This window comes from Ochlerotatus camptorhynchus, unplaced genomic scaffold (assembly GCF_037179485.1).
Source record: "Ochlerotatus camptorhynchus isolate MF236.1 unplaced genomic scaffold, CSIRO-AGI_Acam_v1.1 ptg000036l, whole genome shotgun sequence".
Taxonomy (NCBI): Eukaryota; Metazoa; Arthropoda; class Insecta; order Diptera; family Culicidae; genus Ochlerotatus; species Ochlerotatus camptorhynchus.
In genome coordinates, this window is record NW_027040527.1 from 2,581,626 (window position 1) to 2,596,565 (window position 14,940).

At 39.9% G+C, this 14,940-nt stretch overlaps 2 protein-coding genes across 2 annotated transcripts in view; one reads left to right on the forward strand and one right to left on the reverse strand.

Annotated features, from left to right (window-relative positions):
• Window positions 1–1,104: 1,104 nt before the first annotated feature.
• LOC135709858 (uncharacterized) lies at window positions 1,105–1,896 on the forward strand. Its single transcript, XM_065232283.1, has one exon. It carries the CDS (start codon window positions 1,105–1,107, stop codon window positions 1,894–1,896), a length of 792 nt encoding a protein of 263 aa, XP_065088355.1.
• Window positions 1,897–3,427: 1,531 nt separating this feature from the next.
• The window catches only part of LOC135709867 (jerky protein homolog-like), a 54,131-nt gene continuing 42,618 nt past the window's right edge, over window positions 3,428–14,940 (reverse strand). The window contains exon 2 of the mRNA XM_065232296.1: window positions 3,428–3,696. Coding sequence (XP_065088368.1) covers window positions 3,428–3,696 — 269 coding nt within the window. The remainder of the gene's footprint in view (window positions 3,697–14,940) is intronic.

Here is a 14,940-nt window from a genome sequence, read left to right on the forward strand (position 1 = left end):
GCAGGACTACAAAGATTTGCTGCTATTGGATATTCTTGGTTCTCGACTAGATCCTGTTACGCAGCGAGGATGGGAAGAATATTCAGCCTCCAAGGATCAAGATTCCATTAAGGATCTAACGGGATTTCTTCAAAAACGGATTCGAGTTTTGAGTTCGCTTCCATCCAAATCTGTTGAACTCAAGGGAGATTCAGCAACATGTTTCAAGAAGAAGTTCTCCGTTCCACGAACAAGTCATAACGTGGTGCAAGCATCTGGTGGTCGATGCGTGGCTTGTTCAGAAGTTCATCTCTTATACCAATGTCCGTCATTTCAACGTTTAACGGTGTCCGCTCGAGATAAGCTGCTGCGATATCACTCACTTTGTCGCAACTGCTTCAGACGTGGACATCAGGCATCCGAATGTTCATCTCGCTTTGTTTGACGAAACTGTAAGGCGAAGCATCATACAATGGTATGTTTCCGACCAGATGGGACAAGGGGAAATGCAGCGCAAAAACCTACTCAAGCAGAGAACAGCAATTCAGCTACGGCAGAGCAAAATACAAACCCGGCTACGGGAGCAGTGTCATCCAATATGGCACACCGTCATTCTTCGTCAGTACTGCTTGCTACAGCCAAGGGATCAGTTTTCCTGCACGGGCCTTGTTGGATTCAGGATCAGAGTGCAATTTCATGACTGAAGGATTGTGTCAGCGTTTGAATATCCAACGAAGGCGTTCGGATATATCCGTCCTGGGTATAGGTCAATCCAATACGCGGGTAAAGCACAAGGTCACGACGAAGGTTAAGTCACGAGTTTCCGGATTCTCTCGTGATATGGAATTCCTCATCCTACCGAGGGTAACAGCGAACCTTCCAACAACAGACGTGCAGGCGACAGGTTGGGAATTTCCTGAAGGTGTGGAATTGGCAGATCCAGCATTCTTCAATTCCAAGGCAGTGGATATGGTATTCGGAATCCAGTATTTCTTTGCCTTCTTCAATACAGGCAACGAAATCGAGTTGGGAAACGGATTTCCCACACTAACGGAATCAGTATTCGGCTGGGTGGTATCTGGTTTGGTGAAAACTGATCACCCAAATCCAAGGTTCTCCTGTAACATGGCGGTTACAGATAGTCTGGAGGAAATATTAACTCGATTCTGGGCCTGCGAAGAAATCGAGTCTCCCAACAATTATTCACCAACGGAGATAAAGTGCGAGGAGCACTATAGTCGCACGGTACGACGTGGTACAGATGGTCGATATACAGTCTCACTTCCGAAGGACGAAACCGTGCAAGCTAGGATGGGCGAATCAAGGGATATCGCATTCCGCCGTCTTCAAGGGATAGAACGACGATTGCTTCGGGAACCAAAGCTGCGGGAACAGTACGACCAATTTATGGAGGAATATTTGGAGTTAGGACACATGCGCAAGGTGGACGCTACTGCAGAAGGAGATGTAATTCGGTGCTATCTACCTCACCATCCCGTAGTTAAGGAGAGTAGCACGACCACCAAGGTCAGAGTGGTGTTTGATGCGTCTTGTAAGACCACTATAGGAGTTTCGCTCAACGATGCGCTGCTGGCAGGGCCAGTAATCCAGGATGACCTACGTGCTATGATTTTGCGATCTCGGATCAAGCAAATTCTGATGGTAGCTGATGCGGAAAAGATGTTCCATCAAATTTGGGTAGACTGGTTGGATGTGGTACTTCAATGCATACTATGGCGGAAGGATTTCAATGGCAGAGCCGAAACCTACGAGCTCTGTACGGTTACTTACGGTACGAGGCCAGCACCGTATTCAGCAACGCGAACCCTTAAACAGCTGGCAATTGGGACTTATATGGCTGCCAACAAGCGACGTCTTCAAATTCCAGTTCAAAACCCCAAAGATCAGCGAGAATGAGCAGTTGTCGAAACGGAAATTATTATCCATGATCGCAACTCTCTTCGATCCTCTTGGATTGATAGGTGCAGTTATAGTAACGGCAAAAATATTCATGCAGCGTCTATGGTGCTTGATGGATGAAGAATGAAGGAAGCTAGAATGGGATCAACATCTAGCGCCCAAGGAATGTGAAGAATGGATGAAGTTTCACAGGCAAATCCCGCTATTGAACGAGATACCGATCAAGCGCTGTGTCGTACTACCGAAGGCAACATCCGTTCAGGTGCACTTCTTCTCCGATGCTTCCAAGTTGGCATACGGAGCGTGTGCATACGTTAGAAGCACTGACGTTTCAGGGAATTGCTGCGTTGCGTTACTTACATCAAAATCCAAGGTCGCCCCACTAAAATCACAATCCATTCCAAGGTTGTAGCTATGTGGAGCCCTATTAGCGGCACAGTTGAAGGAAAAGGTTCTGATTGCATTGAAAATCGAAGTTGAAGCGTTCTTCTGGGTGGATTCTACCTGTGTTATACAGTGGCTGAAAGCAATTCCTTCGACATGGACTACTTTCGTGGCCAATCGTGTGGCTAAAATTCAAAACGCAACGGAAAACTGCATGTGGAATCATGTTCAAGGAGTGGAGAATCCAGCGGACCTGATCTCACGAGGATTGTTACCAGAGGAGATTAGTAACAATGAAGTATGGTGGGAAGGACCTTCTTGGCTTAAGGAAGAGCAATGTAATTGGCCAAATCAACCTGTGGAAAGGGTCACAGAGGAAACTGAGGAAGAGATTAGCAGATCCTCAGCACACTGCGCTCAACCAAAGCCTGAAGAATTTGGAAAATCATTTGTCAGGAAGTTTTCGAGTTTCACCAAGCTAGTTAGGCATACGGCTTATTTGCAAAATTTCAATAAATCTTAACCGGAGTGCAAATCGTATGAACATTTTTTGTATACGTTCAATGCGGATCACCTGGGACGTGTGATATGGTGCCCAAACCGGGGCAGCGTATTCCAGAATGCTGCGCACTAAAGCACAAAAGAGTGATTTTAATGCGTACACATCGGTTAGTTGAGAAGCATTACGACGAATAAACCCGAGTACGAAGAAAGCTTTTGCTGTCATGGTGGAGACATGTTCGCTGAATCTAAGTTTAGAGTCAATTATAACTCCCAAGTCGCGAATAAATTGCACACGTTCTAGCGGAGTAGTGTCAATTCGATATTGGTGAGTGAGCGTTGACAAACAGCGACTAAATGTGATCGTTTTGCATTTATTGATGTTCACGTTCATACCATTCTCTTTGCACCAGATTGACACTACGTCGATGTCAGCCTGCAGTACAATACAATCGAGTACAGACGCGATAATTCTGAAGATTTTGAGGTCATCAGCATAAAGGAGCTTTCCAGAGGATATTCGAAGGCACAGGTCGTTAATAAAGAGGACAAAGAGCAAAGGTCCTAACACGCTACCCTGTGGTACGCCAGATGGTATGTCGAACGTATTGGAACGAGACGAGTTCACTTGCACAAATGCCTTTCAACCCGTTAGATATGACCTTATCCAGTCCGCAACCCAATCCGGAAATCCCATGTGTTTCAGTTTTTCTGTGGCATAGGCATGCGGGACGGTGTCGAACGCTTTCGAAAAGTCGATGTAAATAGAGTCCACCTGGTTGCGACGTTCTATCTCACGGAACAGTACGTTGGTATAGCACAGTAAGTTGGTTGTAGTAGACCGGTGTGGTATGAATCCGTGCTGATACTCAGAGATAATCGGTTTCGCTGCATTCAGCACGACCTTATGCACTAGTGATTCGAGAACGTTTCCCAGACAGCAGAGAATTGAAGCCCTCGATAGTTTACCACATTGTTTAAACTGCCAGATTTGTGTACAGGAATCATTGACGCGGTTTTCCATAAACTTGGGAACGTTTTTTGTTCTAACGAACCGTTAAACAGTAACGTCAATGGTTTAACCAGAGATGCAGCGCAGTTCTTCACTAATATCGATGGCAGACCATCGACTCCCGCTTCTTTCGAAGCATCTAATTTAGCCAAAGTACTTAACACTTCGTCACAAGAAAAACTGAAGATTGGAAGGTGGATACCATAAGATGGCACGTGTTGGAAACAATCCGGGTGAGGTACAGGAGAAGTTGAACAGAAGCTGCCAGTCGGTCGACGAAAACGCGGCATTAAGTGAATCAAAGTTGCATTGCCTGAAATCTGGGTCAATTGCATCCGACTCCGCGTCGATTTGGTGGTTTATGATGACGCTGTGCACATCCACTAGTAAAATAAACGGTGGGTGATGGGCGTCGGTGGATAAGAGTGGAAGTGGTGGCCGCAGTTCTTCAATGACATCTGGAGAATTCGTGAATGCTAGATCTAGTAGTCTACCGTTCGGGTTCGTATAAGAATTCACTTGAACCAGCCCGCACGCAGAGATGGATTCGGTGAGATTGAGTTCTTGTTCACTGGAAGCGTTCGAAGGTTTAAACCCATTAACGTCCTCATCGAAGCACCATTGCAGATGAGGAAGATTGTAGTCCCCGAATCGTACTTGCCTGCGGTATTAGTTTGGAAGACCACGTTTCCAAACTCACACACAGGGCGATGGCAGGAAAGGCACGACTGTGGTGAGAGGTTCGGTGGCTTCCATAGGGCGAACACCGTTGCGTCCCAGAGTAGATGAAAGTTGCAGGCACTAGCAGGCACTACGGAAGCATCCCAAGGAGGTCAAACCTAAGAAAGACATGATGAAAAAGTGAGTTTCCATACAGAAGAAGCTGCAGCCAGGTGTTGTACAGAACCTAATGAGTGAAATGAATGAAATAAATATTCCAAATTCTTACTAATGGGTTATTTTAGTGTCTGAAAGTTTGAAAAGGATCGCTCAACTACATAGCAAAAAAAGTTGTTGAATATTACATCGAAACTGCTGCAACCAGGTCAATCCATCGGTTGTGTAATATCACATTGTACGATGTACATCGATTTTGCGAACAAAATTACATCCATTGATGTAATATTGTATCTGCTTTTTGCTATTACATCACTATTTCATAGTGATGTAATAGCATTTCATTTCATCATTTCATTTCAGCGGGTTTTCCGTGATGCAATTTGATGTGGGACACCCTCTAAGCGAATCTTTAAGCTATAACATTTAAGCTTTAATATTTAAGCTGTTTGACGCCAATTAGATGCCGATTGAATAACGTCAATCAGTTCCGACAATTTTCAACGCTACATCGAACAAAAAAAAAGTGTGGGTAAACATATCCTGCAGGGGGAAAAAACCACGGTTGTGTAGTACAAACGCGTAAACAACTCCTTGCGTCACGATCCTTCCTTCCGCTGAGGCTACCGGAACAGATCATTTTACTACAGGCATCTATTGAGAATAATGCTATTGAAGGCTCAAATCCACCTACATCGAACAACTTGTGAATCTGTTAGCCCATAAGCCGCGTGGGTGTGGTGGAAGTTCAGATTGTTCTTGTGGTTTTTCTTTACCTTGTACGTTGGGGTGGGGCACCCTACACTGGTTGAACCAGTTGACACATTGTTTACTATTGTTAAGATAACAGAATTTATGAATATCATGCTTGTTTGCAAATAGAAACGATAACATTCATGATGACATTAGGCATTATTTAACCATCTCTTCAACCAACACGAATCGATTGTCCTTTCCCAGAACGAGCTCGGAAAATATTCGCCCATTCATTCATCACTTTATGGCGCGTGGCCTTCAGCACTTGATGTATCGTTATAGCAGGTGGTTGGAGAATACTACCATATGACGTCATACCTAAATGAAACAGAAAGATACTCCCCTGAGCATAAATTTTCCTGGTAGACGCTCCGTCACTAATACGGGCGCAAGTTTCCGAGAGAAAGAGCGGCCAACGTAGGGAAATTTTCCGCCCAGCTCATAAATCAGCCAGCACTAACACTCATTCAATAAACGATGGTGATCCTCTCTCCTGAAACTGCCATTGATGACGTCCAGACCAAAGCGGGACAAAAGGTTTGGTATGTGAATTGACTATTCTTCCTTGTCTTGATGACGTGATATTCGTTTCTTTTCCATGTTGCGTAACTAATGGACGGAGTAATTGAGTGTGAATGTGTTGGGTATTTTTTTTTTCTCGGAAAATCGGCTTTTGTCTTTTGTTGTTGGCGTTGACGAGTGTGTTGATTTTGTTTGCGGTTTTAACATGAGAAAGTGAAGGAGGAAAGTTTTTTTAATCACACACACGTAAATGAGAAAACCCGTTGGAGTAATGATAGTCGCCAACGCCAATCCGTCCCGATTGGATTTCATTTATTCGGTGGAAGTGATTTTATTAACTCATCGATGAAAAACAATTAATCATTTGTACATATAATAGCGCCACATTTAACAAAAAATATCATATCGACATACTAGTGTTGATGCTACTACAGGCTAAGGACGGGGTGTCCTGTGCAGTACGAAGAAGTCCACTCAATCCATAGCTGCAAGTCGCCTCCCACCTGTTCGATCCGGCTTGCCCGTTGCGAGCCTCTTCGTCTTGTTTCAATCGGTTCGTTATTGAGATTGAGAACCATTTTCACCGGGTTATCATCTGACATTCTTACGACGTACCCAGCCCACTTTTGTCCGATTTTTTGCGGAATAGACGATGGGTGTAGAGCTTCCATTTCCCGGTGGTTTCCACCATCCCGGGATTCAGGAAATATTTATTTGATATCCCGGGAAATCCCGGGATCCCGGGAAGTCAATAAAGATAGTAAATTGTTTTAATATTCGTATGTATCTAATTTATTTTAACGATGTTCTGAAATGTATGTTCATCTCTTTAGAAGAATGATTAAAAAAGGAGGTTTTTTCAATACTAGGGACACCAGATTTAACGACATATCTTCATTTTAAAGACATTTAAAATCCTGTGAAGGTATTTTTTTCATGCAGACATTTTGAAGACATTTCATGGTACGTGAAGTTGTTTCAAGACATGCGGAAGCTGAAGCAGACTTCCGATGGATTTTTTTTTTAATTGTTAGCTGGCATGTGATGATTTTTGTTAAATAAATGAAGTTTTGATTTCATATTTTAAGCTTCTTCCTGAATATGTTGAATATGAATAATGTAGCCAAAATCCGATATTTCAGAATAAAACTTGATCCAATTGAATATTCACAGGACTTTACGGAAATATTCGATTAGTTGGAGATCTTTTCAATACTTCCTGATCAACGTTCAGTTTTGGGAGAATACCTTCACAATAATACTTGATCAACCTGAAGCCTTGAAACATATCCAGATGACTTTATTGAAATATTTGATCAGCTGGATATCTTTTAAGTACTGCCTAACCGATCTGCCATCTTGAGAGAGCCAATTGAATGTTTTACCAGTTTAAGATCTTCAGATTTTCTGATCAATCTGAATTTACTAATATCTGACCAACCAGTAATCTTGAGAGACTATCTAGAAACGTTATTTGAATTTTACGAACAGTTAAAAATCTTAAGAATAATAATTGATCGACCTGAAGTCTTGAAAAATATCCAGAGGTCTTTAAATCTCCGACCAGCTGTATATCCTTTAAATACTCTTTAATCAAACTTCCGTCTGGGAAGGATGTCTAAAACACTTGCATATCTTCAGAACATTACTTGATTAAGTTGGAAAGTCTTGAATACTATCCTGAGATATCATCACAAATCCGTGAATATCAGTTATACGAAGATTCGTGTACTTTCAAGAAGTTTCTTGAACTTAAACTCAGTTCCATGTACTCAAAGCCTTTATAAAGTTCCCTGAATATGTAGAATATTCTACGAAATCCTGGGATTTTTCGTCAACTTCTTCGAAGTTCCCAGTACTTTAAAGATTTTTCCATAGCTTAATTTTTTTTTAATTTTTCGATAGGTACAACTAACTGTTTGCCCAGCTTGCTGAACTTGAACGAATTTCAAATAATTCATGCGATGTTCCGTAATCATCGTCCACGAAGTTGTTTAACATTCTACGAAGTATCCTGAAAATCGATGATGGTCCCTGAACTTTTACGAGCTTCTACAAACTTCTATAAAGTTCTCTGAAATCAAATAAATGTCTCTTGACATCTAAGAAGTTCCCTAATGGGACGTGATATTATGTTTGTCAGCCAAATTTCACAATAGTCCGTGCAGATCATGATGATTATGGTGGATAATTTCTCTCATGAATGTATTTGTAAAAAAATTTTGCCGTGCTTTAGGATTACATAGATTACATACTAAAGAGTAAAGGTAAGGCATTAGACTGGCCCACAAAAATAAAAGTTCTAATTTTCCACGGGCCAACCTCTAGATTTGTGCCTTTGGATGAGAAAACCATTATCGGAAAGTTTCAGCACAATTGGTTTTAAGATTAGCTGGCGCTTTTAGTTTAATTTTTGTATCGGGAATTTGGTTAAAATACATGGAAAAATTACTCTCCTACACTCTATCGATCATAAAAAAGTTTGCTTATTCTCAATTTGATTCAGATTTTTAAAACTTGTAGTTCAAACAATGAGTAACAACCTTGCTGAAGATTGCATAACTAAGCCAGTTAGTTTTATTGAGATATTCGCTTTTGAATGTATATGACCATTTTGTATATGAAAATTTCAACCAAATCTCTTATATGAACACTAAACCAAGAGCATCAGTCCGTGTAACGTAAAAAAGAGCTGAAACATTCAGAGTGTGGTTATCTCACCTACTGACACGAGTCAGGATTTTGGCCTGTTGAAAATATAAACTTTTATTTTTTTAGTTGTAGTCTAGTTGATACGTTTTATAAGCTGCCTGTATTTTGTCGCAATATACGAACAAAATGCACATATAAATTCAAGAATGAATATATCGATAATACTAACTTGAATCATGATACTGTCTTCTGGAAAGTTGTTTCTTATAGTTTAAGCTACTGAGCTTAATCGAATTTGCTGAACCAAATGCTGCTATACACGAAAAAGTGAAGGAATGTTATTTCTCCATACATTTCAACCAATATCTCCATATAAATTTTAAATCAAAAGCGCCAGCTCGTGTTGCATCCGAATCAGCTGAAATTTTCAGATAGTGGTTTTCTCACCTAATGGCACAAATCTAGGGGTTGGTCCGTTGAAAAAAATGTTAAAAATTTCCCCCATATAAATGTGGGCCAGTCTAGTAATGCATACTTTTCAACGTAACGAATGACAGCCAGGGAGAGCTATGGAAGCCAAGATAGAAGTCGGAGACATATAGAAGTTCATCCAGAAGGAGTAAGCATTTAACAAGCTTCCGCTCGCTAATCTAAGGAAGGACTCTAAAAACTGCAAATACTGAGTCTTTTCATCAGTTGAGACTAGTACTACGTACTTTCAACCATCTTAACAATTTATTTCAATGGTTTTCGATCAACTATGAATGATGGACATCTCACGACACTCAACCTGATTGAATCAAAATGTTCACGGTTTGTTTCACTGCTAGATCCTATTTTTTACGAGTGCTTCTTGCACAACAATCATAACAAAAAGTGATGTATGTGTGCAATTCTTTCGAAAAATCAGAATGAATGGCAAACGAAGGGAAGATATATATTTCATAAGATGTGAAAGTTCTGGATTAAAATTCTGCTACAGATATTCCAAGAAAGATTTAAAGTGGTAAAAGAGTCTCAAATTAAAAAATCCCGGTGTTCACGCGATCCCGGGATTTTTAAATTAATTTCCCGGGATTCGGGAATCCCGGGAAGTGTAACAATCCCGGGATTTTCATCCCGGGACATCCCGGGATGGAAGCACTAGATGGGTGGTTCTTCCAGAAGCTAGTACAATACACCCTTCATTTTGTTTGTTTTTTTTAACTCTTATTTGTTTCAAATTCAAAATAAATTACATTTCATTTTAACCTAGGTGTTCCAGTTACCACAGTTACTTACCAGCCTTAATTGTTATGATTATTATTATTATTTAGCTTTATTAAGGAGGCTTTCAGCCTTGGGCTGGTTCGCCTCCCACATTGTTATGATATAAAAACACTTATTTTACATTGTTCCTGCCTTGGCAATTCAGTATTTTAAACAGGTTTTTTTAAAACCTGCATGTCACTATAACAATTGATATCTTAAAACTAAAAACTAAAACTAAATCTTATCTAAGTATAAACAGAGTTAATCATTGCAATTCAGGATTGGAACGATTTTTGCCTGAAATTATTAATTATTTTGTTGAACATTTGTTCTAAAGCTTCAACATTCGAAATTCTATGTACCTCGGTAGTACTGTACCAGGGAGGCAACTTCAAAATCATCTTCAGAACTTTGTTCTGAATCCTTTGAAGTGCTTTTTTCCTGGTAGTGCAACAACAAGACCATATTGGCACAGCGTACAGCATGGCCGGTCTAAAAACTTGTTTAAATATTAGAAGTTTATTCGTCAGGCAAAGTTTGGATTTCCTGTTTATAAGAGAAAACAACAATTTTATATATTTGTTACATTTGGCTTTAATGCCCTCAATGTGATATTTAAAAGTTAATTTTTGGTCAAGTTATAATCCAAGATATTTCACTTGGTTTAACCAGGAAATTGGAACTCCGTTCATAGCGACTATGTGACTACTACTAGGTTTCAAAAAGGAAGCTCTAGGCTTATGTGGAAATATTATAAGTTGAGTTTTGGAAGCGTTGCGAGAAATCTTCCATTTTTGTAAATAAGAAGAGAAAATATCTAAACTTTTCTGCAGTCTGCTGCAAATAACACGAAGACTTCTTCCTTTAGCGGAAATGCCTGTGTCATCAGCGGATAAAGATTTGTGGCAACCCTGAGGCAAATCAGGGAGGTCCGAAGTGAAAATGTTATACAATATAGGCCCAACCCTGAGGAACTCCTGCTCTAACAGGTAGTCGATTAGATTTGGAATTTTGATAATTTACCTGCAGAGTTCTGTCAGTTAAATAATTTTGAACTAATTTCAAAATATAAAGTGGAAACTTAAACTTTTCAATTAAGCAATCAAACCTTCATGCCAAACACTTTCGAATGCTTTTTTCTATGTCTAGAAGAGCAACTCCAGTTGCGCAGCCTTCAGATTTGTTTGAACGAATTAAATTGGTAACTCTTAAGAGTTGATGAGTAGTTGAATATCCATGGCGAAATCCAAACTGCTCATCTGCAAAAATTGAGTTCGTATTGATGTGAAGCATCAATTCTATTTAAAATTATCTTTTCAAAAAGTTAACTTATTGAAGAAAGCAAACTTATTGGACGGTAGCTAGAAGCTTCAGCTGGATTTGTATCCGGCTTCAAAATTGGAACAACTTTTGATTTTTTCCATTTATCAGGAAAGTATGCCAAATGCAAACATCTGTTAAATAATTTTACCAAGAAAGACAAGGTACTCTCTGGGAGTTTTTTGATGAGGATATAGAAAATTCCATCATCACCTGGAGCTTTCATATTTTGAAATTTTTTAGTTATAGACCTTACTTCGTCCAAATCAGTCCCCCAGGAATCATCAAAAATATTTTCCCGAGAGAAAATATTCAGAAAATCCCGAGCAACCTGATTCTCAATAGGACTAGTAAGACCCAAACTGAAATTATGGGAACTCTCGAATTGCTTAGCAAGTTTCTGAGCTTTTTCCGAATTTAAGATCAAAATTTTACCACCTTCTTTAAGCGCTGGAATAGGCTTTTGAGGTTTTTTCAAAAATTTTGAGAGTTTCCAAAAAGGTTTGGAACTCGAGTCTAATTTAGAAACATTATTAACATAAGTTTTGTTCCTCAGGGTAAATTTTTAATTTGTTTTTGCAAATCCCGCCAGATAACTTTCATGGCAGGATCGCGTGTTCTTTGATATTGTCTCCTACGGACACTTTTAAGACAGATCAAGAGCTGAAGATTGTCGTCTGTTTTAATTGAATCGAATTTAACCTCGCATTTTGGTACTGAGGCAGCTCTTGCTTCAACTATAGAAGTATTCATAGATTCAAGGGCATAATAAATTTCATCTTTGGTTTGCAAAGGAAACATCGAAGTTTTATTCCATAAATGTTCGATATTGCTCCCAATAAGCTCTATGGTAATTTAAAATAGAGCTGTTGGGATTAAAATTTCTTGGGATATTTCAAAAGTTACTAGAAGGTGATCAGAACCGAAGTCAGCATGGGTAACCAATTGACTGCAAAGTTGACATGAATCAGTTAAGACCAAATCAATAGTTGAGGGATTACTTGCTGAAGAAAATCATGTTGGGCTGTTTTGATATTGAAGAGTGTAATAACCTGCAGAACAATCATCAAACAGAATATTACCATTGGAATTGCTTTGAGCATTATTCCATGAGCGGTGTTTTGCATTAAAATCACCAATAATGAAGAATTTAGACCTATGACGGGTAAGTTTCGGAAGGTCACCCTTGAGAAAATTCTTTTGATGGCCTACGTATTGGAATGGCAAATGGGCAGCTATGAACGTAAGTTGTCCAAATTTTGTTTCAACACAAACTCCCAAAGTTTCTAAAACCTTGGTTTCAAATGAAGAAAGAATTTTATGTTTGATTCGTCTATGAACAATGATGGCAACGCCACTACAGGGTCCATCAAGGCGATCATGTCTATTAATGAAATAATTTGCATTCTTCTTAACCTTATGGTCAGGTTTAAGGAACGTTTCAGTTATAACGGCAATATGCACGTTATGAACTCTCAAAAAGTTAAATAGCTCGTCTTCATTATCTTTAAGAGATTGAGCATTCCAATTAAAAATGCTTTAAAACTCATTACTGAATTTCAAAGTCATGAATAGCATCAAACATGGAGTTAGATTTAAGCATATCAGAAATCATGTCAATTAATGATTTCTGTAAAAATTCCATTTTAGGGGCAGTAATGCTTCCTAAGTCAAAATTGTCTAAATTTCCGTTAGAATCACGTTGGTTAGTATTTTGATTTCTACCCGCTTCAATAGCAGCATAGGTAGCTCCATCAACTCGCTGAATATTATTAGCAGCTAGGGGAGTAGGTATAGATGAAAAATTTGAAGCAGGGGTGATATTTGTACCTACGGGTACGAATGTAGAATTTGTTCCTCGCTGACCGTTGTTAACAGCAGAGGAGTTTGTACCTGGTCGGAAACGTGGAGCGTTTCCTACCTGTCGCTTAGAACGAGATTGTAGGATCGCTTTGCGAGTCATACATTCCCAAAAATTGGATTAGTGGTTTTCACCACAATTTGAACATTTAAAGATCTTCCTTCACAGGACAGTCGTCCTTTGCGTGAGAGGAATCACCACAATTCATGTAATTAGCTGGCATGTAGCAACTTTTAGTTCCGTGACCCCATCCCTGGCACTTACGGCACTGGGTGAGGTTTTGGAAATTTCTTCCAGTGTTCCTACTTCACTCGGGCATTCAGCATAAGGCTAGCTTTTTCTAAGGCCTTAAGGTTGTTTAGTTCACTAGACTTGAAGTGAACTAAATAAAAATCATTAGAAATCCCATTGCGCGAATCGCCAGGACGGAATTCCATTTCCATTTTGATTACTTGAAGTGGCACAACTCCATGTAATTTTGCCAGTTCATCTTTGATCTGATCCAGGGATTCACCACTGGGCAGTCCTTTCATGATAACCTTGAACACACGTTCAGTTTTGGTGTCGTAAGTAAAAAATTTGTGCTGCTTCTCAGTAAGATACTTGAGAAGACATTTGAATCCGTCCAAGGTTTCAGCCAATACACGGCATTCATCCCGACGTCCAATTTGTAGTGAAAAAATGGAAATCGGAAGTGTTTATCACAATAGGGGGGATCTTTTCCTTCTTGGCATTAATCCGGGAAATTTTACTAGAATGTTTCCTGGATGATGGATCATTCTCACATCCGTGAGCAAATCAAATTGATTGCTCAAATTAATTTCATCAGAAGGGGGATCAAGAGGTTGCCTTTTTCTTTTGCGTTTAGGCGCCATGACAGCAGTTAATATTTATCCAAATCGACTTCCAAGCAGATTACTAAAAGAATCTAAAGGATCGAAGAGGAATTTTCCAAATCGATATCGAAGAAGGATTACCTCGGGTAGTGCCAAAACAAGGATCGAAGAGGAATTAGTGTTGAACAAGGTAGAAATTTGACAGGTTGAGCACTGAAAAGTGCTGTTTAAATTTGTTGTAGCTTTAGGTAGTAGTAACACTTCTTTCAGCAAAAAGCAAATAGATTCGCACGGCAAGAGAGCACGATGTGGACTGATTCACCCTTCATTCGCCTTCTCCAAGTTCCCTCTTTCATCTGCACTCCACTGTAGATGGTATACGGTGTCCCAGAAAGATAAGCACACTTTCAACTCGCCGCTATTTCTTCCCGGATGTGTTGGGCATCGACAAAATCATCAAAATGCTAAACATTTCCACGGAAAGGCGTAAATAGATCGTGCACAAGTGGTGCACTATTCCCAACCTATCAGTAAGGAAGTTGGCGACAAGACTTACCAAAAATCCACTTTAAGTCGGATATTTTTGAAACTTTCAGGAAATAAATAAAGACATATTTGCTATGTTTTTGCAAAGTTGGTTTATTAAACCTTCTCGCCTAGGCAAATGGCCGAACCTTGGACCTAATGCTACCCATCAAATCCTGTGCAACACTTGCGCCATATCTCTTACACACAGTTTCTTCCACCCATTTTTTAAATCTTTGTCGTTTTTGAAGACTTTCCCTGTTTTCCGAAGCTTGCTCTTCATTTTCGCTCAGAATTTTTCTATTGGGTAAAGTTCTGGCGAGTTTGGCGGATGTTCCTCCTTGAACACAAAAAAACATCGTTGGCTTCGTACAACTCCATCACCGGTTTCGCGTAATGGCACGATGCCAGATTCGGCCAAAACAGAGTGTCACCTTCGTGGGACCGAAGGAAGGACAGCAGGCGCTTCTCGAGGCATTTTTCTTTATATATTTGGCCATTGATGGTGCCGGTCAGGGCTCTACATTTTCGAAGCTCTAAAATGTACTCGTGTTTTGTTTCTCTCATACATACGTGTTCGACGC